Source organism: Aquarana catesbeiana, linkage group LG03 (genome assembly GCF_042186555.1).
Source record: "Aquarana catesbeiana isolate 2022-GZ linkage group LG03, ASM4218655v1, whole genome shotgun sequence".
NCBI classification, from domain to species: domain Eukaryota; kingdom Metazoa; phylum Chordata; class Amphibia; order Anura; family Ranidae; genus Aquarana; species Aquarana catesbeiana.
In genome coordinates this window covers 597,731,784-597,759,599 of record NC_133326.1, presented here as the reverse complement: position 1 = coordinate 597,759,599, position 27,816 = coordinate 597,731,784, and the positions used below count along the sequence as shown (strand labels likewise).

Sequence of the window (27,816 nt, the reverse complement as noted above, 5' to 3'; positions counted from 1 at the left end):
TTCACATTACCCCCCATAGTGGTGTCCTCAATCGGCTTCTGTCAGAAAGGGAGCCGTACACACGGGTTGAAAGTCAGCCGGTTCCTGTTTTTGGACGATTTGGGCCTGTGTCAATGGCTTTGTCTACTTCAGATTTGCTTCCCTCTCCATGTAATAAATATAAATGCAAAATCAGCTTGAAGCAGGCTGATGCAGCTTGGTGGGTATGTTAATAACAGTGAAAACAATGTAAAAATCTCCCTTCCGGACAGACTAATTACACATTTGAAATAGATATATGGGAACTGTTTTTTCCTTCCAGAAGATTTGTAATTCACTCTATGCTAGCCTTTCCAGAAAATACAGTCAGGTTGGTGAGCAGACTTTTTGTTACTGAAGTTTAGCAACTTAACTAGGTCACCTACCCCCCCCCCCCCCTCCAGCCTGTGATAAGACAATGAAGAAGTAGCAGTAGACTGATGAGCTTAACTCACTGCTCATTCTACTCTTTTCTACTGTCAGTATGCTCCTTGGCAACACATATGCATGCAGCATGGACTAACAGGCTACTAGTCCTGTCCCTGCCCTGTCCAGTGGAAAGGGGGATAATAGAAGACCAATGACAGCTATCTGCATTTAATATGCATTTATTATATTTAATGCATTTTTATTTTTTTTAAATATATCTTTAAATGCCTGGAGTTCAGATTTAAATGTTGAATACTGGAAATAACATTTACTTTGAAAGGTGTTCTGATTTGTGAAATAACATAATCACATGTATCACATAGGTAGATGAAGATTACCTGAATTGAAGAAAGAGCTTCCAGCAATGGAACAAACCCCTCAGCAGTTTGTAGAGTCACCAGAGTTGCTTGAATCTAGAAGAGCACAAAGGATTAATTATGATTACTGGCAATTGTAAACTGTTTTACTTTTTCCACAAATTTGAATATAATAACCATTTCTTAATGGGATGCATCACTTTTACAAATATGTATTCAATGTACTTATGCATGAAATTTAAATGTGCATTTTTAAGGATTTGCCAAGTATTGTCTGTCAACTATCAACCCAGACTATCCCTTTTAGGTCCCAAGAAAAATAAGCACAGCATGTGAATGGATTTAAATTGGCCACAACAGTCTTTATTAGCAAGCTAAATACCAGCATGGCGCTCTGGTGGTGCAGGTACTGCATGGCGCTCTGGTGGTGCAGGTACAGCGTGGCGCTCTGGTGGTGCGGATACTGCGTGGCGCTCTGGTGGTGCGGGTACAGCGTGGCTCTCATGGCTTTCTGTTGGTGCGGGTACAGCGTGGCACTCTGGTGGTGCGGGTACAGCGTGGCTCTCATGGCTCTCTGGTGGTGCGGGTACAGCGTGGCTCTCTGGTGGTGCAGGTACAGCGTGGCTCTCATGGCTCTCTGGTGGTGTGGGTACAGTGTGACTCTCTGGTGGTGCGGGTACAATGTGACTCTCATGGCTCTCTGGAGGTGTGGGTACAGCGTGGTGCTCTGGTGGTGTGGGTACAGCGTGGCTCTCTGGAGGTGCGGGTACAGCGTGGCGCTCTCTCTCTCTGGTGGTGTGGGTACAGCGTGGCTCTATCTGGTGGTGCTGGGGCTATTAGTTCCCCCAGCACAGTCCTCTTCCTTTGTCCATGTCTCTTGTAGTACTTGCTTGTTTCCGGGTTTTCTCCCCCCCCCCCCCAGCAGAGTGCATGCTGGGGACTGTAGCTGTCTCCCTGCTGAGATCAATTGGGCATCCTATCTCTGGGACTACATTTCCCATGATGTCCAACTAGTTATTTCTGATTGGCCCTCTGCTGTGGCCAATTGGGAGGGAAGAAGATCAAGCAGGAAGCTTTCTTCTCTCCCGTCCTGTGCTGCCAACAAGCCTGACATGAGAAAGGGGGAAAGGGGGAGAGGGGGAGGGGACATCCTGACAGCGGCCCAGAGGAGGAGGATCGAGGGGCCAAGAGCGGAACTGTCAGCGCGGCTCTGAGACTGAGCTGAGCTGAGCCATGGCCTGTGTTAACCCTGTCCAGGCCGTGGTTGCTGCTCACCTCCCGCTGTGCAGCCTGAACATCAACAGCCCACGGAACGGGCGGCCCACCGGGCAAATGCCCGGTCTGCCCTTTGGCCAGTCCAGGCCTGTTTCCGATATGCAATGCAGTTAGAGGTATTTATTCAAAGGAATGCAGCTGTGTTTGGCAACCAAGCTTTCATTCTCAAAATTGAACTGAACAAGCTGAGGGTAGTAGCGGATTGGTTATTAATTGCTGGTATGTGCTAACTGAACCATCTCCACCCAAAAACTGAAACACTGCTATCTGCTTTTCTTATGTCTATTTAATAATTGCTGGTATGTTATTTTTGCTTAACCGTCTGTAGACCTGTCTACATTACAATGCTTTATTATCTCCCTTGTCTTACCCAAAATTATGGCCCGTTTAACTTTAGTGCCCTCTTGCTAGTCTAAGAATTTTGCCCTGTTAACCAGCCAACCAGCCTCAAAGTGGGGCTATTTCTATAAGTGCTTCTGACGCTGCACTTCAGTGAATGCACAAAGCAAATGAACACAAGAAAATACTTTGAAAAACACCACACAGACATCAGGTGACCTTGTTTACCCCTTTAGCTCTTTCTCCTTGTAACATGCACTCTCTAACACTCCTTTTGACAGCTCTGTCCTCTATCCTATCCTAAAACTATCTCTCCTTCACCCCCCCCCCCCCCCACAGCATATATATATATCACCCTCACTTCTGTCCTCTTCATATTACTGCACCCACCAACTCCTGCTCATTCTAAATCCACACACACTAAAAATCTCCAAGACCCTGGGGCATGTCCCTTCATATAAATCCCACTCTGATATTACCTCCCTCACCCTCCTGCTTCTCCTAACCTCTGGAGATATATCCCCAAACCCTGGGCCTCCATCATTTAACTGTACCCCATGCACCCATCACCCTGCACCTTCTGGCAGCAGCCGCAATCAACACAATTTAGCTCCCATTTCTATTCTTCCCAAGACCAGACTCCCTTTCTCTTGTGCCCTTTGGAACTCCTGCTCTGTCTGCAACAAACTCACCTCTCTCCATGACCTCTTTATTGCCAATTCATTTAACCTACTCGCCATTACTGAAACCTGGCTCCACGAATCCGACACTGCTTCTTCTGCTGCCCTATCCCATGGTGGTCTTCTCTGGACTCACTCCCCCAGATCCAGTGGATGTAAGGGAGAAGGTGTTGGAATCCTTCTAGCCCCACATAGCACCTTTCAGGTACTTCAGCCACCTCCCTCTCTGTCACTCTCCTCTTTTGAAGCACACTGCATTCGTCTTTTCACTCCAGTTTCTCTAAGGATAGCTGTGATCTACAGGCCCCCTGGACCAGTATCAACCTTTCTTGATGACTTCTCTGCCTGGCTACCCTACTTTCTTTCCTCTGAAATCCCCACAATCATTCTCGGGGACTTAAACATCCCTATTAATACTAACACTCCTGCCACTTCCAAACTTCTCAGCCTAACCTCCTCCTTTGACCTGAAGCAGTGGATACATGCTCCTACTCACTCCGAAGGCAATACCCTTGACCTCGTTTTCTCTCACCCTTGCACTCCATGCAACCTCTAACTATCCATTCTCTCTCTCTGATCACCACCTTATTAGTTTCACTCTCTCCCTCTCCTCCACCTCCTCTCCCTCCAACCACCTAAAAGTTATCCGCAGAAACCTATGTCATTTCAACCCTTCTCTTTTCTACTCTGCTATCGACAACCTCTATGACAAAATCTCACCCCTATCCTGCACCAACCTAGCCACTTCTGTCTACAACACTTCACTTCTAGCCTCACTGAACTCACTGGCCCCCCTCACTAAACACAGAATCAGGCCCCGACCCCTTCAACTTTGGCAAACAGGTGATACTAGAAGTCTGAAAAAACATAATCATGCTCATGAGCGCCTGTGGCGTAAAACTAAGTCTCAGAGAGATTTCAACCAATATAAATCTGCCCTCCAAAAATACAATTCCAGCCTCCTCTCTGCCAAGCAGACCTATTTTATCACTCTCATTAACAACTTATCATCCATCAACTCTTCTCTACCTTCAACTCTCTACTTTGTCCTCCACCGCCTCCACCCGCCTCCACCTGCCAACTAACTCACTGCCCAGGAGTTCGCCAATCACTTCAAACAGAAGATTGATACAAATCGCGAGGAGATCACTACTGTTCCGATACGCGCTTTACACTTCATGCCCACAGACACAATCATTACTTCCCTCTTTCAACCCCACCACTATAGACGAGGTTGCTGAACTACTTGGTAATATCCACCTTACCACCTGCCCTCTGGATCTTGTTCCCTCACAAATGCTACGTTCACCCTCTGGCTCTATGATACACTCTCTAACCCACATCTTCAATCTCTCCCTCTCTTCTGGCATCTTCCCCAACTCTCTAAAACATGCACTTGTCAGACCAATACTTAAAAAGCCCTCACTGGACCCATCCATTCTTAACAACCTACGACCCTTCTTATCCAAACTCCTCCAACGTCTGGTCTACAACCGACTGAGCATCCACCTCACTGATAATAGCCTTCTTGATCCCCTTCAGTCTGGATTTTGTCCTTAACACTCCACAGAAACTGCTCTCCTAAAACTAACAAACTATCTACTAACGGCCAAAACCAATCAACACTATTCTGTACTCCTACTCCTGGACCACTCTGCTGCCTCTGATACGGTTGACAACCCCCTCCTCAAAAAAAACTCCACACCTTTGGTCTCCATGACTGTACTCTTCACTGGTTCTCTTCCTACTTCTCCAACCACACCTTTACAGTTTCTTACTCGGTTGGGGTCCTCCAAGGTTCTGTTCTTGGACCTCTCCTATTTTCTGTTGGGAAAAGGCGCCCTTCCAATAAGAGAGACCTGGAGCAGTTTGCAAAAGAAGAGTGGTCCAAAATTCCGGGTGAGAGGTGTAAGAAGCTTATTGATGGTTATAGGAAGTGACTTATTTCAGTTATTTTTTCCAAAGGGTGTGCAACCAAATATTAAGTTAAGGGTGCCAAGAATTTTGACCAGCTCATTTGAAGTTTTGTGTGACATTATGTCCAATTTGCTTTTTTTCTCCCTTTTTTGTTTTGTTCCAATACACACAAAGGGAATAAACATGTGTATAGCAAAACATGTGTTACTGCAATATTTTTCTGTGAAAAATACTTGATTTTCTGGAAAAATGTCTGGGTTGCCAACAATTTCGGCCATGACTGTATCTGATAGTAAATTAGTGATACGTGAGGAGACAGAGGGAGTGAGCTGAGGGGTAGAGAAATAGATTTGAAACAGATTTACTCATTCCCCACAGTTATTACCTTTTGTTTCCACTTGACCCTTCCTTCTAGATTGTAAGCTCTAACGAGCAAGTCCCTCTGATCCCTCCTGTATTGATTTGTATTGTAAGTGTACTGTCTGCCCTCATGTTGTAAAGCGCTGTGCAAACTGTTGGCGCTATATAAATCCTGTATAATAATAATAATAATAATAATAATATGCACATCTGCTCCATATGTTGTCTGCTTCAGTTTGTGAAAAAATTCCCCCCAATGTGTTTAATACACTTGTCTCTGCAAGTCTATGCAATGTGCATTTAGGTGTACATAAACATTTATTTAATCAGCCAAGTGAGTGCAAACCATAAACCATAGCAGCCTGCAGGTCTCTCTAACAAGCAAAGTTGGTGCTTTGGAGTTATTTATATAGTGTGAAAACCAGGGGCGGCCTGTGCATTGTGGGCGCACGGGTGCCGCCCCCCCAATCCCTGCTGCCGCCTCCTTATCCATGTGCCCGGCCCCTTTCAGGACGCCGGATGCATGGACTCCTATGGCAGCGTGGGAGGGTTTTTTTTTTTTTCTTTGAAGCAACTGATTAGCGCCTCAGGCTCTAAAAGCCTTCAAAAAAGAGAGTGTGCCCTGATCCCACCCTGTTGTATGACCATAGCGAATACATTTTCGCTATTTTTACACCACAGTGCCTCCCCGCCAATCAGGAGGCAGGTCAGTTAGAACTGTCTCCTGATTGGTCAAAGCGCCGGGCATCCTATTGGACAGGAACAGGATGGAAATGACTGAGGATGAGCCAGGTTCGGGTCTACCGTCAAAAAGCAGAACCGCAGACATGATCAAGTGAGTGTGACAAATGCTGGCACGAGATCGGCGACTGACTATGATTGATGGTGCAGGATTTGGGCATTAGCAAGGACACGGTGCGCACCATGGGTAAACAGAAGATCGGTTCCTGATTTGTGACGAACAAGCTGACAGATGACCAGAAACCATAATGGATGGAAACCTCCGGAGATTTAAAGCGGAGTTCCACCCACTTTTGAAAGGTGTCTTAAATGAAAGACCACCTCTCCACTGGTCATTTTGGCTAGTTACAATATTTTTTTCTTCTAACTTACCTTTTTATGAAGTACTACCTGTACTGAAGACAGCCGGCCATTCACAAAGCGCTGCGCGACTCGCGCATGCGCAGTAGGAAACTGTTTCCCTTAATTAGAATAGAAGCGCCTGCACCCGATCCAATGGACGGATTGGCCTCGGGGGGCTGACATCGCAGGCTCCCTGGACAGATAAGTGTCCTTATTAAAAGTAAGCAGCTACAGTGTTTGTAGCTGCTGACTTTAAAAAAAAAAAAATTGCAAGTGGAACACCGCTTTAATTATCATGTATGACCAGGATCCATCCTTTCTGCAAATCATCATCACAGGTGATGAGACCTGTGCGACAATTCTTGGCTCAGCACGGCATACCTGTTCTCCATCATCCACCATACTCCCCTGATCTGGCACCTGCAGACTTCTTCCTGTTTTCCCGCCTGAAGAGTGTCATGAAAGGCTCACGTTTTGTGGGCGTGGCCGCAATCTAAGAATGTGTGACAGTGGTTCAGCGATCGATTCCTGAAGAGGCCTTTGCTGACAGTTTCAGTATCTTCTGTTTTGTTTGTTTTCTGATGCCATTCACCAAACTTTTAAATGGATCTTTTAAACGTGGGTTACTATCTGTCAAGTTAAATCGTTCAGGAGAGGTTATAAAAACGTCCTGTGTACATTAAAGTGGATGTAAACCCAATGTCATCCTTTCTAAACTACTGCCATAGGGGTTATCTATAAGGATATACATGACTCCTGTCAAATGTCTCCCCTCTGTCTGTTATGAGAGCCGAAAAACTGCATATTCTGTGGGTGGGTCTGTTGTCTGGAGCTCGGTGGGTGGAGTCGTGATGTCAGTAGACTCCCCGCCCACCTCTACACTCCTTGCCAATATGCATTTTCTCCTGTTTATTTCTAACACTGAACTTCTGCTGAACTTCTGCTATGATCTCTAACATCCAGTGAAAAGACAGGAAAGTAACCACATGACTTCAGCATGCCAAATCATGCTGAGGTGTGGAACAGCCAATCCTTGCAGAGCTGCTGAAGAAAGGAGTGGGGAGGGAATTAAAAAATAATGCCTGTGTCTTAGGCTTTCACTCACAGCAAGGGGGAGTATTTGACAAAGTTTTTCTCAGTTTATCAAGATTTTTCTCACTGAACAATAAAAGAGGATTGCTCAGAGATGGATTAACTCTGTGTGGCAAGACTGGGCTCAAATGATAGGAAATCTTATACTCTACAGTATGATATAAAAAAAAAAAAATAAAAAAAAACATTTTCGGGTTTACATCCACTTTAAGCCTAGGACACACCTCGTATTCCAGTTCTCTATTTGAAAGCTTTTTCTACTTTTCCATAGACACAGAAAACTTCTTAAACGTACACATAAACCCTAACTGGATGTCATTTCGTTTGCTCAAGGGCTGTGTATCAAAGACAACTGCATACAAGAGAAATATAGCACTTGTGCAAAACAATATATCATACCAATGAAATTAAACCATTACAGTGTAAATATTCATCAGCACCACTGAAGTGAGATATAATCACATTACAAAGCATATACAAAAACAGTGTTGCGCTAAACATAAAATTGCTTATAAAGTATTGATGGAAAATAATCCAATTGTAGAAAGAACACAAATCTGTGAAATTGCAGATGAATCCAGATGACCCTCCAATTCCTGCATAAACTACCACCTCAAGCATTATAGACTCTTATGGGGCATACACACGGTCAGACTTTTCGTCTACAAAAGTCCAACGGACGCCGACGGACTAAAGCTGGCTGGTAATCCGATCGTGTGTGGGCTTCCCCGGACTTTCAGCTGACTTTTTCAGCCTCAAATCCGACGGACTTTAGATTTGAAACATGCTTCAAATCTTTACGTCGTAACTACGACGGACCCCGAAATCCGCTCGTCTGTGTGCTAGTCCGACGGACAAAAACCCACGCTAGGGCAGCTATTGGCTACTGGCTATGAACTTCCTTATTTTAGTCTGGTGTACGTCATCACGTAGGAATCCGTCGGGCTTTTGTGTGGTCGTGTGTAGGCAAGTCCGTTCGTTAGAAAGTCTGCCACAAGTCCGCCGCAAGTCCGCCGAAAGTCCGCCGGAAGTCAGTCGGACAGGCTGTCGGACCTTTGTAGACGAAAAGTCCGACCGTGTGTATGCCCCATTACCAGAGAGCCTAGACCCTTTATTAGAGAGGGTCAAACAGGCTTGATGTAATAATCTTTGCAGGGGTCATCAGCTGGAGATGTGTCCTCAGATCAAATTAAAAACTTTCACTGGATCATTAGACCAGGCTCCATTCACCCCACGACCAGATTTAACCATGCAAATGAAGGAGACGCCAGATAGTGTAAAAGCCCAAAAGACTCATTTAATAAAAAGTATTGCACTTACATTTGTTCAGATAAAAACCAGCGTTGTATACAACATAGGTGGCCGTCATAAAAACCTCCAGATGCTATAAACGGGAACACGATAGCAGGAAACAGGACTTCTTCTGGGGCATGAGCATCATTTCCTGCTATCGCAATATATACAAAACAAGCAATTCAAGCCTCACTTTCATTCCTGCAGCCACAGGAGAGGAGGGATGTGTCACATCCCAACCTCACTCTCATGCAAACAGGAACTAATATATAAGAAACAGGCAATTCAAGCCTCGCTTTCATTCCTGCAGCCACAGGAGCGGAGGGATGTATCACATCCAAACCTCACTCTCAGGTAGCAGTTGCTTATGTTGTGTACAACGCTGTTTTTTATCTGAACAAATGTAAGTGCAATACCTTTTATTAAATTAGTCTTTTAGACTTTTACACTATCTAGCGTCTCCTTCATTTTCATGGTTAAATCTGGTTGTGGGGTGAATGGAGCCTGGATTGATTATCCAGTGAAAGTTCTTAATTTGCTCTGAGGACACATCTCCAACTGATGACACCTGCAAAGACTATTACATCAAACCTGTTTGACCTTCTGTAATAAAGGGTCCAGGCTCTCTGGTAAAGAGTCTATATTGCTTGAGGTGGCAGTATATGCACGAGGTGGAGGGTCTTCTGGATTCATCTGCAATTTCACAGAATTGTGTTTTTTGAGTTTTTCTACAATTGGACTATTTTCTATCAACACTTTCAGCAATTTTTTGTTTAGCGCAACACTGTTTTTATATATGAAAAACAACTGCCATTTTTATCACAATACTTGTTTATTTCATCTTTTGTTCTTATAGCCACTTCCTGTCTACATGCTTGCTCTCCAGCAAAGGCTGCATGGCATTTGACAACGGTGGAACATGCCCGTGTGATGAGTGATGAGTTGTATCAGGACTGATACATCAGCTACCATGGACCCATATGTGTGACGTGTGGAGGTTAAGGCCCACCTTCCCTGCCATTGTACATGTATGTTATGTGGTTGGCAAGAGGTTAATAATATCTGCAGATTTAAAATTTCTATAATTTACTTTTGACTTTTCATTACATGTTAATACTTATATGAGATTTTAGTGATTGGGTTTACATACTTTAACACTTATGATCTTGGTAAAAAACACAGTGTAGTAATGTGTTTGCCTTGGTTATACAGTATAACATTGGTACTCATGCATAATTGCATGTGCTGCAAGCTTCATTAACTAAGCAAGATTAGTATCCGTGCTGAAATATTTATAGTATCCCACTTGTTGCAGGATGTTGTTGAAGGGTATCTCGTCCACACCACTCTTGTTATACTCTTGTAGAACCTTCATGGCTATAGTGGACATTAAGTTCAGTGGAGCTAGATTCAAAGTGAAGTTGTCAATCTTTTCCTCGAGATCTGATGTGTACTGTGGGGAGGAAATGGAAAAGTAATAAGAAAACAGGTTCAATACAATACGACCTGTCATCAGGATTAAAGCTGAGTCTCTTTTATCCCATTAACATTACTCATTAGTTATTAATACACATACCAAAGAGTGACTCAACTGTCACACAGTGAACTGAAACAGTATCAGCCCTATACACAATACTAGCCTAAAGCTGAAACTTAAAAAGTAAATTATAGTGTAGGATGATACTAATCACAAACAATGATTACGTATCATTTAAATGAAACATAATATTTATTACTTGTATCTACTAGGTCTTTGAGAAATGTGTGCATGCACGTGTCTTCCAGTGTTATAATACAATCCAATGTCAATAGCTTCAGGTTTTAGGAAATGTGAAGTCTTTTATATCTGAGAGTCATATTGACTGCTGCTTACCTGAGTAATGTTGAAAGCACTGTCCAAGTCAATAGGGTTGCTAAACTGAAGGACATCCCAAATTGGAGAACCGCTCTTGCACTGGCTGAGAGTAAGAGACACAAAGTAAGTCAAAGGGTCCAGAGGCAGGATTACTAGCCTGAAATGTCAGGCGTAATTAAACTACCAGTGTGTGTGACCTATGCTGGGTATGGGGCACATGCTGCAAACCTCTGTAGAGTTCCATTCAAGTAGCTCCTCTATTGCTTGATCAGACAGGCAGTTAAGTGCACCTTGCATATGCTCTCCACTTCTGGAGATGCTAGATGGGTTTTGCATAGTGTTTGGCACATTCTACTGATCTTTAAAAATTTATGACACCGCCTTCCTATAATTGGTGAGAGCCATAAAAAAACCTTGCATTCAGAAGATGCCATACAGTGCATTTTTTCACTGCCAAAGTCCATGTCTGTGCTAAGCCATGCTATTTCTTGAAAAACAGGTTATTTCCTCCATGGGAAAAATGGCAACAAAGCTTATCTCACTAGTCAAGAAGTGTAGAATGGTGAGCTGGATCAATCTCAACACTTGGCTGAATGAGTCCAGAGTATATTTGTATATTAAGTATCCATATTTTCCATCAAAGCCCCATCTTAGAAAACAGAGGCTTAGTAAAGTGAGTATGGTTTTAACTAATCGTGGAACTTTTTGGAAGGGACTTGTCTGGTTTAGACCATAGCTTGAATGTACCATATGTACATACTTGATGTACTGTATGCCTGGATTGACAGCAGCTAACACCATCAGTACAGAGAGTACTTCTGTCTTTTCCAGAAAGTACTCTATTAAAGAAATCTGTGGCAGCACAGAGCCCCTCTGTGCCCTGGAACTCAAAGGAGGCATATGGGCTGCTTTGCTATACACTTTAGTCCTACAGCAAAGCAACCTATAAGCAGTTACAGTGTTATAAAAAAAAAACCTGTATATCTGATTATATATCTAAGCGGGTATGAATGGATGATTATTTATTAACACCCATTAACTGCCACAGAACAAAGATTCTGACATCTTGTGTTATCATTGCAGGGTTAACTCAAATAATTTTTAAAGACAGCTACTCCTGACTGGCACTGAATGAGTTGAGCAAAAAAGTGCATCTAAACGCAAGAACAAAAACATCTATATTGCAGCTTTCCAGTCCTTATATGTAGGGATGAGGGAACAGCAAACATTATGCGGTGTTCACGGAAAATTCAAAAGCCGTGGAACACTGTTAAAGTCTATAGGACTCTAACATGAAAAACCAAAAGTGCTCATTTTAAAGGCTTATATGCAAGTTAATGCCATAAAAAAGTGTATGGGGACCCGGGTCTCGCCCCAGGGGACATGTATCAATGCAGGGGCAGTGATTTTAATAATTCTTAAAGTGAGACAATAAAAATGAAATATTCCTTTAAATATCATGCCTGGGGGGGGGTGTCCTTAGTATGCCTGTAAAGTAGCGCATCTTTCCTGTGTTTAGAACAATACCACAGCAAAATTACATTTCTAAAGGAAAAAAATCTCATCTAAAACTGCTCGCGGCTGTAAGGAATTGTCGGATCCCATTAATATAGATAAAAATCATTTTAAAAAATGGCATGGGGACCTGGGTCCTGCTCAAGGGGACATGTATCAATGCAAAAAAAAGTTTCAAAAATGGCTGTTTTTTCAGGAGCAGTGATTTTAATAATGCTTATCGTAAAACAATAAAAATTAAAGATTCCTTTAAATATCATGCCTGGGGGGTGTCCTTAGTATGCCTGTAAAGTAGCAAATTTTCCCCGTGTTTAGAACAATACCACAGCAAAATTAATTTTCTAAAGGAAAAAAAAAATGTAAAGCTGCTCGCGGCTGTAAATGAATTGTCGGATACCAGCAATATAGATAAAAATTATAGGAAAAAATGGCGTGGCTCCCCCCCAGTCTATTACCAGGCCCTTTGGGTCTGATATGAATATTAAGGGAAACCCCGCACCAAAATGTAAAAAAAAAAAAATTGTGTGGGGGTCCCCCCAAAATCCATACCAGGTCCTTTAAGTCTGGTATGGATTTTAAGGAGAACACTGCGCCAAAATTGTGAAAAAAAAAATGGCGTAGGAGCCCCCCAAAATCCATATCAGACACTTATCCGAGCACACAACCTGGTAGGCTGCAGGAAAACGGGGGACAAGAGAGCGCCCCCCTTTCTGAATTTTACCAGGCCACATGCCCTCAATATGGGGAGGGTGCTTTGGGGTCACCCCCAAAGCACCTTGTCCCCATGTTAATTGGGACAAGGGCCTCATCCCCACAACCCTTGCCTGGAGGTTGTGGGGGTCTGCGGGCGGGAGCTTAACATGAAGAGGGTGCTTTGGGGTACCCCCCCAAGGGCCTCATCCCCACAACCCTTGCCTGGTGGTCATGGGGTCTGCGGGTGGGGAGCTTATCAGAATCTGGAAGAAGCCCCCTTTATCAAGGGGACCCCCAGATCCTGTCCCCCCCATGTGAATGGGTATCGGGTACATTGTACCCCTACACGTTAACCAAAAAAAGTGTCAAAATGGTAAAAATTACAGTAGACAATTTGAGACAAGTTTTTATTTTTTATTAAAAAAAAAAACTGTCCCATGATGTCCATTCATCTTCGATCACAGTGCCGACAGACCAAGAAAAAAATGCAACAACTCCGTCTCCATGGGAGGCTCCCACCGACTGAATTCTCTTCGCGATGACAGCTGTTGTATAGCTGACAGCGGGGCCACCTGGTGACGTAAACGGGTGACCCGTCCCCTTCTGACATCATGTGACATCATGTAATGTCAGAGAGGGCGGGGTCACCCATTTACGTCACCGGGTGGCCCTGCCCTCAGGTATATAACAGCTGTCATCGCAAAGATGATTCAGTCGGCGGGAGCCTCCCATGGAGGCGGAGTTTTTTCTTTTTTTTTTCTCGGCCAAGCTGCACTGTGATCAAAGATGAATGGACATCGCAGGACAGTTTTAAAAAAAAAAATAATAAAGGACTTGTCCCAAATTGTTTACTGTCATTTTTACAATTTTGCACTTTTTTTGGTGAATGTGTAGGTGTACAATGTACCCGATACCCATTCACATGGGGGGGGCAGGATCTGGGGGTCCCCTTGATAAAGGGGGCTTCTTCCAGATTCTGATAAGCTCCCCACCCGCAGACCCCCATGACCACCGGGCAAGGGTTGTGGGGATGAGGCCCTTGGGGGGACCCCAAAGCACCCTCTTCATGTTGAAGGCATGTGGCCAGGTACAGTTTGGAAGGGGGGGTGCTCTCTCGCCCCCCTTTTCCTGCGGCCTGCCAGGTTGCATTCTCGGATAAGGGTCTGGTATGGATTTTGGATGGGAACCAATACGTCATTTTTTTTATTTTGGCGCAGGGATCCCCTTAATTCCATACCAGACCTGAAGGGCCTGGTATGGATTTTGGGGGGACCCCACACAATTTTTTTTTTTAATTTTGGTGCGGGGTTCCCCTTAATATTCATACCAGACCCAAAGGGCCTAGTAATGGACTGTCGGGAACCCATGCATTTTTAAAAAATGATTTGTATCTATATTCATTACAGAAGCGAGCAGTTTTAAATTACTTTTTTTCCTTTAGAAATTTCATTTTGCTATGGTAGTGTTCTAAACACGGGAAAGATGTGCTATTTTACAGGCATACTAAGGACACCTTACATATAAACACTTTTGATTTTTCATGTTCGTGTCCCATAGACTTTAACGGTGTTCGCATGTTCGTACAAATTTTTTGCCTGTTCACATGTTCTGGTGCGAACCAAACTGGGGGGTGTTTGGCTCATCCCTACTTATATGTAGTGACTGTATTCATTTTCTTTTTTCAGGCTTTTTTCTTTTACTTTGATCTGATGATCCTGCCAGTATCACACTTCCTGTACTAGGATGACAAAGCTCACTCACTGTACCATATCTTTGAGGAAGCAGCATTTTTACTCTAGACTAGGAAGTGTTTAGGACTACAGACACCTCTTCTTCACCATAGCAGATAGGGGAGGTGTATTATAAATTACAGAGAAAACTGGGACCAGTGTTGTGTGAGAACAATCAGCACAATAAGTAAGTAAGAAGTAAGCACAGGAAGTTATAAAATCATATGATTGCTGGCAAGATCGATATATATTTTTGATAAGTTCAAAAAATACCTAACAAAATGCTAAATTGTATATTTAACAGACCAAAGAGAGCAAATATGAGAAGGCCATTGTTTTGGTTTATATAGACTTAATATGATTGATAAGTGCATATGGAGGTACGAGGCCTGCCAATTGTAGTCCATCTTTGATAAACAGTATAAGAAAAGCCAGCACTCCGGTGTATACTTTCCGATCTTGTGCTTATTGGCAGGTAACAAATGACAGCCACAAATGTCAATGTATTTCAGCCAAACTGGCCTTATTCACCATGAACAAGTCCAGTTTGGCTGAAACATTTGTGGCTGTCATTTATTACCCGCCAATAAAAAAAAGATTTCAGAGTATAACACTAGAGTGCTGGCTTTTCTTTGTATATATGGATCATCTGGATGAGAAGTCAGCTGCCTCTGCCAGAGCATGGGTAATAAAGCTACATTAAAATACTGGGAGGTAGTAGCATCTACTTTCATGTATTTGAAAGTATTAACAGTTGTCGTTTTTGGCAGTTCCTAGTTAAAGAAATGCACTACTCTCAATTTTTCACACTTAGGCATTAGGGATGAGCTTCGTGTTCGAGTCGAACCCATGTTCGACTCGAACATCGGCTGTTCGATCGTTCGCCGAATTGCGAACGTTATGGGCCGTTCGCGCTAAATTCGTGTGGCGCGTCACGGCCCATAATTCACTGCGGCATCGCAGTGCATTGCTGGCTGATGATTGGCCAAGCATGCACTATGACCCGCATGCTTGGCCAATCACAGCGCCGTCAGTAGAGAGAGCTGTAATTGGCCAAAGCCAGGGTGGCTTTGGCCAATTATGGCTCAGGGGATTTAGTACACACCCCACACTATATAAGGCCGCCTGCACGGCGGCCCTGTGTAGTGTGTGTTCCGGTGTGCTGAGAGATAGAGAGAGAGAGAGACAGTGTCATTTGATTTGAGTTAGATAGATTAGGCAGAACAGTCAGTCAGTTAGCTGCACTTACAGTGTATTGTGTATATATATGCATCCCAGGTGTTGCATATATATATATACACTGTATTCAGTTTAGCTAGATCCGTTCCTGTTATCTTCTATCTAGACTATTTACATTTAATGCAGTGCGTCCTGCTCACAGTGTTCAGCTAGATCCGTTCCTGCTATTTACATTTAGTGCAGTGCGTCCTGCTCACAGTGTTCAGCTAGATCCGTTCCTGTTATCTTCTAGACTATTTACATTTAGTGCAGTGCGTCCTGCTCACAGTGTTCAGCTAGATCCGTTCCTGCAATTTACATTTAGTGCAGTGCGTCCTGCTCACAGTGTTCAGCTAGATCCGTTCCTGCTATTTACATTTAGTGCAGTGCGTCCTGCTCACAGTGTTCAGCTAGATCCGTTCCTGCTATTTACATTTAGTGCAGTGCGTCCTGCTCACAGTGTTCAGCTAGATCCGTTCCTGCTATTTACATTTAGTGCAGTGCGTCCTGCTCACAGTGTTCAGCTAGATCCGTTCCTGCTATTTACATTTAGTGCAGTGTGTCCTGCTCACAGTGTTCAGCTAGATCCGTTCCTGCTATTTACATTTAGTGCAGTGCGTCCTGCTCACAGTGTTCAGCTAGATCCGTTCCTGCTATTTACATTTAGTGCAGTGCGTCCTGCTCACAGTGTTCAGCAGGATCCGTTCCTGCTATTTACATTTAGTGCAGTGCGTCCTGCGCACAGTGTTCAGCTAGAGCCGTTCCTGCTATTTACATTTAGTGCAGTGCGTCCTGCTCACAGTGTTCAGCTAGATCCGTTCCTGTTATCTTGTAGACTATTTACATTTAGTGCAGTGCGTCCTGCTCACAGTGTTCAGCTAGATCCGTTCCTGCTATTTACATTTAGTGCAGTGCGTCCTGCTCACAGTGTTCAGCTAGATCCGTTCCTGTTATCTTCTAGACTATTTACATTTAGTGCAGTGCGTCCTGCTCACAGTGTTCAGCTAGATCCGTTCCTGTTATCTTCTAGACTATTTACATTTAGTGCAGTGCGTCCTGCTCACAGTGTTCAGCTAGATCCGTTCCTGCTATTTACATTTAGTGCAGTGCGTCCTGCTCACAGTGTTCAGCTAGATCCGTTCCTGTTATCTTCTAGACTATTTACATTTAGTGCAGTGCGTCCTGCTCACAGTGTTCAGCTAGATCCGTTCCTGTTATCTTCTAGACTATTTACATTTAGTGCAGTGCGTCCTGCTCACAGTGTTCAGCTAGATCCGTTCCTGTTATCTTCTAGACTATTTACATTTAGTGCAGTGCGTCCTGCTCACAGTGTTCAGCTAGATCCGTTCCTGTTAAATTCCTACTGACAGGCAGGCTTGTCTGGTTACAGTATATAAAGCTACCTGAAGAAAATTACAGGTGTTCTATTTGATCCTATTAGTACCACGGTCAGGCAGCTAGACTATTTACATTTAGTACAGTGCGTCCTGCTCACAGTGTTCAGCTAGATCCGTTCCTGTTATCTTCCTACTGACAGGCAGGCTTGTCTGGTTACAGTATATAAAGCTACCTGAAGAAAATTACAGGTGTTCTATTTGATCCTATTAGTACCACGGTCAGGCAGCTAGACTATTTACATTTAGTACAGTGCGTCCTGCTCACAGTGTACAGCTAGATCCGTTCCTGTTATCTTCCTACTGACAGGCAGGCTTGTCTGGTTACAGTATATAAAGCTACCTGAAGAAAATTACAGGTGTTCTATTTGATCCTATTAGTACCACGGTCAGGCAGCTAGACTATTTACATTTAGTACAGTGCGTCCTGCTCACAGTGTTCAGCTAGATCCGTTCCTGTTATCTTCCTACTGACAGGCAGGCTTGTCTGGTTACAGTATATAAAGCTACCTGAAGAAAATTACAGGTGTTCTATTTGATCCTATTAGTACCACGGTCAGGCAGCTAGACTATTTACATTTAGTACAGTGCGTCCTGCTCACAGTGTACAGCTAGATCCGTTCCTGTTATCTTCCTACTGACAGGCAGGCTTGTCTGGTTACAGTATATAAAGCTACCTGAAGAAAATTACAGGTGTTCTATTTGATCCTATTAGTACCACGGTCAGGCAGCTAGACTATTTACATTTAGTACAGTGCGTCCTGCTCACAGTGTTCAGCTAGATCCGTTCCTGTTATCTTCCTACTGACAGGCAGGCTTGTCTGGTTACAGTATATAAAGCTACTTGAAGAAAATTACAGGTGTTCTATCCCAGCTTAGTGCAGCTACAGGCCATTAGTATGTCTGGAAGGCCAAGAAGGAGAGGCAGACAGTCACAAGCCAATAAGAGAGGGCAAGCAGGCTCTGTGTCTAGTGCTGGTCGTGGAGACGGTGCATCCTCATCAGCACGTGGCCATGGGACACGCTTGGCCTTTTTTTCGGCAGCTGGCCGTGTTGAGCCGCAACATGCGGAAGACTTGGTCGAGTGGATGACCAAGCCGTCCTCATCCTCCTCATCCTCTCTCACCCATGCCCAGGGTGCTTTGTCTGGCAAAGCAGCGGCCTCTTCCCTCAGCTCAATGTCATCAGTGACTCCTTCCCTAGCTCCACCATGTCCTCATGAGGATTCCCTCGAACTGTTTGACCACAGTGTTGGGTACATGCTCCAGGAGGATGCCCAGCGTTTGGAAGGCTCTGATGACGATACTGAGCTCGATGAAGGCAGTAACATGAGCGCGGACAGAGGGGGTGCCCAAGAAGGACAGCAATCTGGCAGTCATGCTCCCCCTGCTGCAGCATACTGCCAGGTTTGCTCCAGTGATGAGGAGGGAGGGGATGATGAGGTCACTGACTCAACGTGGGTGCCTGATAGGAGAGAGGAGGAGGAGGAGGAGGAGGCGGCAGCACATCACCAACGAGGCAGGATGCCCTCCAGGGGCCAGCCTAAGGGCAGCACAATGACTGCATCACACCCCAAAGCTCCACATGTGCAGGGCGCTGCAGTCTCTGCGCGTTATTCAAAAAGTTCTTTGGTGTGGGCCTTTTTTGAGACGAGTGCATCAGATCGCACCGCTGCTATTTGCAACATATGTCTCAAGCGTATCTCGCGTGGCCAAAACATCTCCCGCTTGGGTACCACATGCTTGACCAGACATATGTTGACCTGCCATGCAGTTCGTTGGCAAGCGTATCTAAAAGACCCACACCAAAGAACAAAGAGGATCTCTCCTTGCTCCTCATCAGCTGAGATTTCCAACCCCACTAGACCTTCAGTCCTCTCTGAGACCTGCAGTGAGAGGAATGAAGGTGTAGAATTAGGTGTGTCACAGCCAAGTACTTGTGGGCAATCTGCTTTTGGTACACCGACGTCAGATTGTACCAGGCAAATTTCCCTGCCCCAGCTGCTGCACCGCCGAAAGAAGTTTGCTCCCAGCCATCCACATGCCCAGCGGTTGAATGCTAGCTTGGCAAAATTGCTAGCACTTCAACTGCTGCCTTTTCAGTTGGTAGACTCTGCCCCCTTCCGTGAGTTTGTGGAATGTGCGGTTCCTCAGTGGCAGGTACCCAAACGCCACTTTTTCTCACGGAAGGCGATTCCGGCTCTCTACCGGCATGTGGAAGGCAATGTCCATGCCTCGCTGGACAGGGCGGTCAGCGGTAAGGTGCATATTACCGCTGACTCATGGTCCAGCAGGCATGGACAGGGACGTTACCTAAGTTTCACGGCGCATTGGGTGACTCTGCTGGCAGCTGGGAAGGATGCAGGACAAGGTGCAGTAGTGTTGGAGGTTGTTCCGCCACCACGCCTCCAAAATGCTGATTGTGACACACCTCTCTCCTCCACCCCCTCCTCTTCTTCTTCCTCCATGGCCTCTTCCTCGGAACCAGCGGTGCTCCGTAGGCGTTCAAGGGGCTACGCAAGTACGCAGGCCAAAAGATGCCATGCGGTGCTTGAGCTGGTGTGCTTGGGGGACAGGAGCCACACTGGGGCAGAGGTTCTGTCAGCTCTGCAGGGGCAGGTTCAGAGGTGGTTGACGCCACGCCAACTTAAGGCAGGAATGGTGGTTTGCGACAATGGCACCAACCTCCTCTCTGCCCTCCGACAGGGACAAATGACCCATGTGCCCTGTTTGGCTCACGTCCTTAACTTGGTGGTGCAGCGGTTCTTGGGCAGGTACCCGGGCTTACAGGATGTCCTGAGGCAGGCCAGGAAAGTCTGTGTGCATTTCCGCCGGTCATATAATGCCAGTGCTCGGCTGACGGACCTCCAAAAGGAGTTTAACCTGCCCAAGAACCGCCTAATCTGTGACATGCCCACCAGGTGGAACTCAACGTTGGCCATGCTGCAGCGGCTGCACACGCAGCAGAGGGCCATCAATGAGTACCTGTGCGACTATGGCACCAGGACAGGGTCAGGGGAGCTTGGTTTTTTTTCCCCACGCCAGTGGGCCATGATCAGGGATGCATGCACTGTCCTGTCACCATTCGAGGAGGCCACGAGGATGGTGAGCAGTGACAGTGCATGCATCAGTGACACTGTCCCCCTTGTCCACCTGTTGGAGCACACGCTGCGTGGAATAATGGACAGGGCACTTGAGGCAGAACAGAGGCAGGAAGAGGAGGACTTCCTTAGCTCTCAAGGCCCCCTTTATCCAGACAGTGTTCCTGCGTGCCCGCCGATCACACAGGAAGAGGACGAGGAGGAAGAGGAGGAGGAGGAAGATTGTGTCAGTATGGAGGTGGAGCCTGGCACTCAGCATCAGCAGCAGTCTTTAAGGGATCAGTCCCAAGAAACACATGGACTTGTACGTGGCTGGGAGGAGGTGGCTGCGGACCATGTCGTTCTTAGTGACCCAGAGGACTCCGGACCGAATGCCTCAGCAAACCTATGCTGCATGGCCTCCCTGATCCTGCAAAGCCTGCGTAAGGATCCTCGTATTCGTGGTATCAAGGAGAAGGACCAATACTGGCTGGCAACCCTCCTTGATCCACGTTACAAGGGTAAGGTTGCGGACCTTATCTTGCCATCGCAGAGGGAGCAGAGGATGAAACATCTTCGGGAGGCCTTGCAGAAAGGTCTGTGCAACGCGTTCCCAGAGACTGGGAGGTTACAAACTCCTGTTTCTGGACAACGTGTTGCTGAGGCTTCGGTCAGTCAAAGAAGGAGCGGTGGAGAAGGTGGCCGTCTGACCGATGCGTTCAGACAATTTTTTGGTCCGCAGCCCCAAGGTATGATCGGTTCCAGCAACCATCGCCAGCGTCTGTTTTACATGGTGCAGGAATACCTAGGGGCAAGATCAGACTTGGACACCTTTCCCACCGAAAATCCTCTGGGTTACTGGGTCTTGAGGATGGATCACTGGCCAGAGCTTGCACAGTATGCAATTGAGCTACTGGCCTGTCCTGCATCCAGCGTTCTTTCGGAACGCACATTCAGTGCTGCTGGAGGCGTGGTAACCGATCACAGGGTGCGTCTGTCCACCGACTCGGTCGATCGGCTGACCTTCATAAAAATGAATGAGTCTTGGATCACCACCAGCTACCAAGCACCTGATGCTGATGTAACCGAATAATTTTTTTTGAAATCTCAGATCCCTTCAAAGACTGCCTATGCTGATGCTGAGTGACTATCCCTGAGTAATTATCCTCTTCCTCCTCAATCATCACGCTGATAGCTTGTAAGAACATTTTTGGTTCTGGGCGCCACCACCAGTGCCTAAGGCACAATTTTTCAGCCCCTGTTTAACAGGGGCGTGTAATTACAATTTTTGATGTAATACTTTGCAGCAGGGCTCGTTCCTGCATTCCAACTAGAGTGTCTGTGAGGGGTTGCAGTGTTGTGGCACCAGCACCAGTGCCTAGGGTCCAATTTTTCTGCCCCTGTCTAACAGGGGCGTGTAATTACAATTTTTGATGCAATACTTTGCAGCAGGGCTCGTTCCTGCGTTCCAACTAGAGTGTCTGTGAGGGGTTGCAGTGTTGTGGCACCAGCACCAGTGCCTAAGGCCCAATTTTTCTGCCCCTGTCTAACAGGGGCGTGTAATTACAATTTTTGATGCAATACTTTGCAGCAGGGCTCGTTCCTGCGTTCCAACTAGAGTGTCTGTGAGGGTTTGCAGTGTTGTGGCACCAGCACCAGTGCCTAAGGCCCAATTTTTCTGCCCCTGTCTAACAGGGGCGTGTAATTACAATTTTTGATGCAATACTTTGCAGCAGGGCTCGTTCCTGCGTTCCAACTAGAGTGTCTGTGAGGGGTTGCAGTGTTGTGGCACCAGCACCAGTGCCTAAGGCCCAATTTTTCTGCCCCTGTCTAACAGGGGCGTGTAATTACAATTTTTGATGCAATACTTTGCAGCAGGGCTCGTTCCTGCGTTCCAACTAGAGTGTCTGTGAGGGGTTGCAGTGTTGTGGCACCAGCACCAGTGCCTAAGGCCCAATTTTTCTGCCCCTGTCTAACAGGGGCGTGTAATTACAATTTTTGAAGCAATAATTTGCAGCAGGGCTCGTTCCTGCGTTCCAACTAGAGTGTCTGTGAGGGGTTGCAGTGTTGTGGCACCAGCACCAGTGCCTAAGGCCTAATTTTTCAGCTCCTGTTCAACAGGGGCATGTAATTACAATTCTTGATCTAATATTTCACAGCAGGGCCCTGTGAGGGCTTACAGTGTTGTGGCCACAGCAACACCTAAGGCCCAAATTTCTGCTGAGTATATAGGGCAGGACCCTACTTTCAAACATCTAACTTACAAACGACTCCTACTTGCAAACGGAAGGAGACAACAGGAAGTGAGATGAAATCTACCCCTAGGAAGGGAAATTCTCTCCTGTAAGAGTTAATATGGGAAAACAATTTCTCCTTTCCACTGATGCTTTCCAATCCTTGTTCCACAAAAAAACCCAAATTTTCAAAAAACATTTTTCATTGGGACAAAAAAGTGAGGTGAAATCTTCTGAAGAGGAGGAAAGACAGCAAAACAAATGTCACTGGGGTGATAACCCTTCCCTATGTTTTCCAAAAAGCTTAGAAAAGATTTTTTGGCTGGAGCTAAACACGTTAAAAATGTTCAAAATTACAAACAGATTCTACTTAACAACAAACCTACAGTCCCTGTCTTGTTTGCACCGCCTGTATACTGCTGTTCAGAGTATATAGGGCCTGGTGGCCCCACACCTTTCCTTATTTTAATTTGGGTGCGGGGTTCCCCTTAATATCCATACAAGACCCAAAGGGCCTGGTAATGGACTGGGGGGTACCCATGCCGTTTGTCTCACTGATTTTCATCCATATTGCCATGACCCGACATGACATTAAACCCGCAAGCAGTTTTAAATGAGATTTTTTCCTTTAAAAATGACATTTGGTGCAGGGACTGTTCTAAACATGGGAAACACGCGTCACTTTACAGGCATACTATAGACACCCCCCAGGTACGATATTTAAAGGAATATTTCACTTTTTTTTTTTTTACTTTAAGCATCATTAAAATCACTGCTCCCGAAAAAACGGCCGTTTTTAAAAGTTTTTTTTGCATTGATACATGTCCCCTGGGGTAGGACCCGGGTCCCCAAACCCTTTTTAGGACAATACCATGCAAATTAGCCTTTAAAATGAGCACTTTTGATTTCGAACGTTCGAGTCCCATAGACGTCAATGGGGTTCTAACGTTCGTGCGAACTTTCGGTCCGTTCGCGGGTTCTGGTGCGAACCGAACCGGGGGGTGTTCGGCTCATCCCTATTAGGCATCATTCACACAGGGAGTATGAATCTGTGCCCCATGTGAAGGATGTGCTTAACCACCCAGGGATGCACAGGTGTTCATGCAACCAGTTGCCTAGCTGTCAATTGGGATGCAGCAGCTGCACAGACACAGCTGCTGCTCCCAATGTGACATCTGTCATGGGTGCATTTGGGGCCAATCACTGGCATGTATACTATATTAGGAACAGCGGCTGTGTCCCAATTGACAGCTTTGGGACTGCCTGAATGGGGATGCTTGGAACACCCGTGCATCCCCATGCAGGTTAATATGGCCCTCACAGGAGGCATCGATTCATATCTCCCATGCCTTAGGGTTAGTAAGCTTGTACAAGCTGCACATGAATACTAGGGAATTTACACCCAAGTACCGGATAAATAAGTTAGATCAGCACATATCTGTTTTACTCACGTATACATATCTGTGAAGCTGGAATTTTCTCTGAGTCCAAGTTGTTTTCGCAAGTTGATATTATTCGGCAGATTTTTAGGGTCATCCAGAAACTGTAGAGTACATATTATAAGTATTGAAAAGTGACAGACATTTAAAGAGTTTGTGAGTTAATATACTTTTGCTGTCTTTCATTGCCCTCACTTACCTTATAGATATCCCCATTCACCCAGTGTTTACACACAAGGGTTTGTATGTTTCCTCCAATCAAGAAGGTGAGGAACACGAAGAGGATCAGTAACCAGGAGAATATGAAGGTCAGATACACCTGGCTGCAGGAGATATGTGTATTAGATTGGTTAGAACTTAAAACACACTCTTCTGCCCTGTCGGTACTACTGATATTATTGAATGCTGTGTTTCCACCCTTATTTTTTTAATTCACAAATCAAAACTTTTAAAGTAGGTCTTTGAAGGCTACATGTACCAAACTTATAGTAGCAGTGGAATGTTTTAGCTGTAACTACTATCCTCAATCTTTTTTCTTTTGCGCTGCCTCTTATTCTTTGCTACGAACACTCATCCACTGACAGTACCAGAATTCAATCAAAACACTTCTTTTAACACCATTGGTAATGAAAGTCCACATTAAGTAGATGTTTTAAGATGTAGATGTTTTCAGATCATGGCTTATATCACTATGACATTAGTGTAAACTACAGTGATGACTACTAGGCTCTACTAGAGCAGTGGTGGTCAACCTACTAAATATAGGGGGCCTCAAGTACAGCCCCTGACATGCCCATAGAGCTGCATAATAGCTTAGGGCCCATTCACACTGAAACGTTGCAGTAATCCTTGGTAAAATGTGTGTTTGTTATTACTAGTACATTGTATTGCAATTAATCCTAGAAAATATTCATTTGTGTAAAATGTAACTTTAAGATAAGATCAAGATGCTTATGCTGTTAAAGTCAATGTCATCTATTGTTGGGAACTTGGAACCTTAGAAATTAATTGGGAAATTGTACTTCTATTTTTTATTGATCTATTTAATATATTAAATGGTGTTCATTTTTAATTGTTTTTGCTTTTCATAGGATATCTGAATTCGGTCATTGAAAACCTGATGCAGCCCCCATACAGCTCTACTGCACTATAACAGTGGTCTATCAATGCAGGGGCGGCAGAACAGACTAGTGCTGTGACATCAAATATGACCTCACATCACTAGCACTGTAAACACAATGCAAAAAGCATTGTGTTTTAGTGCCTACTACCAGTGCTTCTGTGGAGTGAAGCCTGGAAGCTGATCAATACACTGAAGCTAATTGGGACCTGCAGAGGTCGCTGCACTTGAGTAGCTGGCTATTTTTCTAACCTGATTCTGGAGGAATCTCATTTTTAAAATAGAAAAAGTTCCAATATTTTGAACGCTGATACCCTACTAACTGACTGGGTCAAAATTTGGTTTTCTTTTTACCGTAATTATAGTGTTTATTTAAAGAGTTAACATCACACACAATAATAGGAGACTACAACACTACAATAAGTACCGTATCTGCTCTTCTCTGGGCTCCATCTGGTTCTCCTTGCTAAGTCTTGCTGCAAACTACCAAGAGTAAGGAAGGTTTATGCCTCACTTCTCTGAGAACCCAACTGAATGGAAATCTCGTTCATACTTTTCAGCTCATTCATTTGTATGGACAGGTGCAATTTACAGAGCAGAGAGGGGTGCAGCCTCAGACTTTTTCTAGGTAACATTTAGATGGGTTGATAAGTATAAAGATTCCATTACCATCTTCTGAATTATATGATAGTTATAAAATATATAATTACAATAAATGTCTTCTTTTTCTCTATTTTAGTTTTGCCTCCTTTCTAATGTTTCTGTGTTACTTCCCCATAGTGTCTGCAGCTGATTGCTATGATTTTTCTTAGATTATCACAACAAATCTGGTTGCTGATACTCAATTTACTGACTGATTGAATTTCTATATTACTACGTTGGAATTTTGTTTCATTTTACTGGCAGCATCTATTTAAAGATTTCAGAATAACACACATTAAAAGAAAGCCAGCTCCATCCCTCTGTCTTCGCCGTCTGCTGTCTGGGTTGCGCAGTATGTAGAGGCCCAAGACTCCAAAGATCAACCCAAGTGCTGTGCAAGCAACTATCAGGAGAAGGATACAACACAGAACAACTCCAACTATCCACCTGTAAGTAAAAAAGCATATTAGAGGCAAGCTTATTTAGGGAATGGTGACTAGATATAGGAAAAGTTACAATAATAACAGTAGGAACAATTACAGGGAGGCTTTGAGCAGAGCTCTTATGGGAGTGGTTAGCTTATGCAATGGCATTACAAAACTGTTATTTATTAGGTTAAGGGCAAGAACAAGGCAAGTAGCTATTAATAGGATGAATTTGGAAGTTAACTTATATTAGTTCTATGTACATTAGTTGCACAAAATAATTCCCATAATTCAAGCTTTTACATTACACACCATTGATATATACTGTAAACTGACCATATAACATAATAACCAAAGCAATTTAGAAATAGTAGTATATAATATATGCAAAACTACTGCTTATGGGATCCCTATAACCACAGCTTCCACTACTCTGTTCTATGTAAGCTGAGCTGCTAATTAATATAGTGGTGGGGGTGAGTACAGACACAATTTTTAAGGTTGTCAGCAATCAGACTGCATAATAACAGCTGTTTATTTATTATTTATTTATTTTTTTGCTGGGATCTATATTTTTTATTTTGTCTGAAAAATTAAAGTTGGTCTTTTAGATACAACATGCACATTAAAGTCAACCATGCTGTTCCTCTTGACACTTTATTTTATTATTTGATTTCTAGCACTTTACATAGAGCCCTTGCACACTGGGGCGGGGGGCAGCGTCGGCGGTAAAACGCCGCTATTATTAGCGGCGTTTTACCGTCGGTATGCGGCCGCTAGCGGGGCGGTTTTACCCCCCGCTAGCGGCCGAGAAAGGGTTAAATACCACAGCAAAGCGCCTCTGCAGAGGCGCTTTGCCGGCGGTATAGCCGCGCCGTCCCATTGATTTCAATGGGCAGGAGCGGTAAGGGAGCGGTATACACACCGCTCCTTCACCGCTCCGAAGATGCTGCTGGCAGGACTTTTTTTACCGTCCTGCCAGCGCATCGCTCCAGTGTGCAAGCCCTCGGGGCTTTCACACTGGAATGAAAGCAGCGGCACTTTCGGGGCGGTTTGCAGGCGCTATTATTAGCGCAATAGCACCTGCAAACCGCCCCAGTGTGCAAGGGCTCTTAGAGCCAATAAATTACACAGAATCATGGAACCAGTTTTTAAAAATAACCGTCCCCAAAAAGGACACACGCTCTAATGTCTATACCTCACCAAGACTGGCCGTAGATGAATCAGTGTTTTAAAAAAAAAACTGATTGGATCCTCCCATTCACATAGGTGAGGTTGATAGAGGAATCCTCCCTGCTGTATTATTGTATTCTGAAAGTTGGGACTCCGATTGCCTTCAGCACTGATCCAACACAAATTTTCCAACAAGTCTCCTCATGAGAAATTTTGGCAGTCCCTGCTGATACAGTACATACACTGGATAAAGCCAGTAAACCAGTGTTATGTTTTTTTGGACTGAGTGAAGAAACCACAGCATGCAGTAAGCCATTAAAAACACAGGGAGCAAATATCTGAACAGTGCCCAGAGCTTTTTTTCAGGGGGAACTTGGTGGAACTCAGTTCCACCACCTTTGGCTCAGACCCTTTGGTGCCTGCTCACCACAATCACTTGTAAACACAGAAGTCTGTTTTCTGTGTTTACAAGTGACAGCTCTGCACTCTGTATGTA

General features: G+C 44.7%; 1 protein-coding gene across 2 annotated transcripts in view; it reads right to left on the bottom strand.

Annotated features, from left to right (window-relative positions):
- The window catches only part of PROM2 (prominin 2), a 146,795-nt gene that overhangs the window by 43,688 nt on the left and 75,291 nt on the right, over nucleotides 1-27,816 (bottom strand). For both annotated transcript variants that reach the window (XM_073622051.1, XM_073622049.1), the window contains exons 11-16: nucleotides 26,017-26,169; nucleotides 24,160-24,283; nucleotides 23,973-24,064; nucleotides 10,677-10,761; nucleotides 10,110-10,256; nucleotides 786-860 (exon numbers count right to left, since the gene is read on the bottom strand). In XM_073622051.1, coding sequence (XP_073478152.1) covers nucleotides 786-860; nucleotides 10,110-10,256; nucleotides 10,677-10,761; nucleotides 23,973-24,064; nucleotides 24,160-24,283; nucleotides 26,017-26,169 — 676 coding nt within the window. The remainder of the gene's footprint in view (nucleotides 1-785; nucleotides 861-10,109; nucleotides 10,257-10,676; nucleotides 10,762-23,972; nucleotides 24,065-24,159; nucleotides 24,284-26,016; nucleotides 26,170-27,816) is intronic.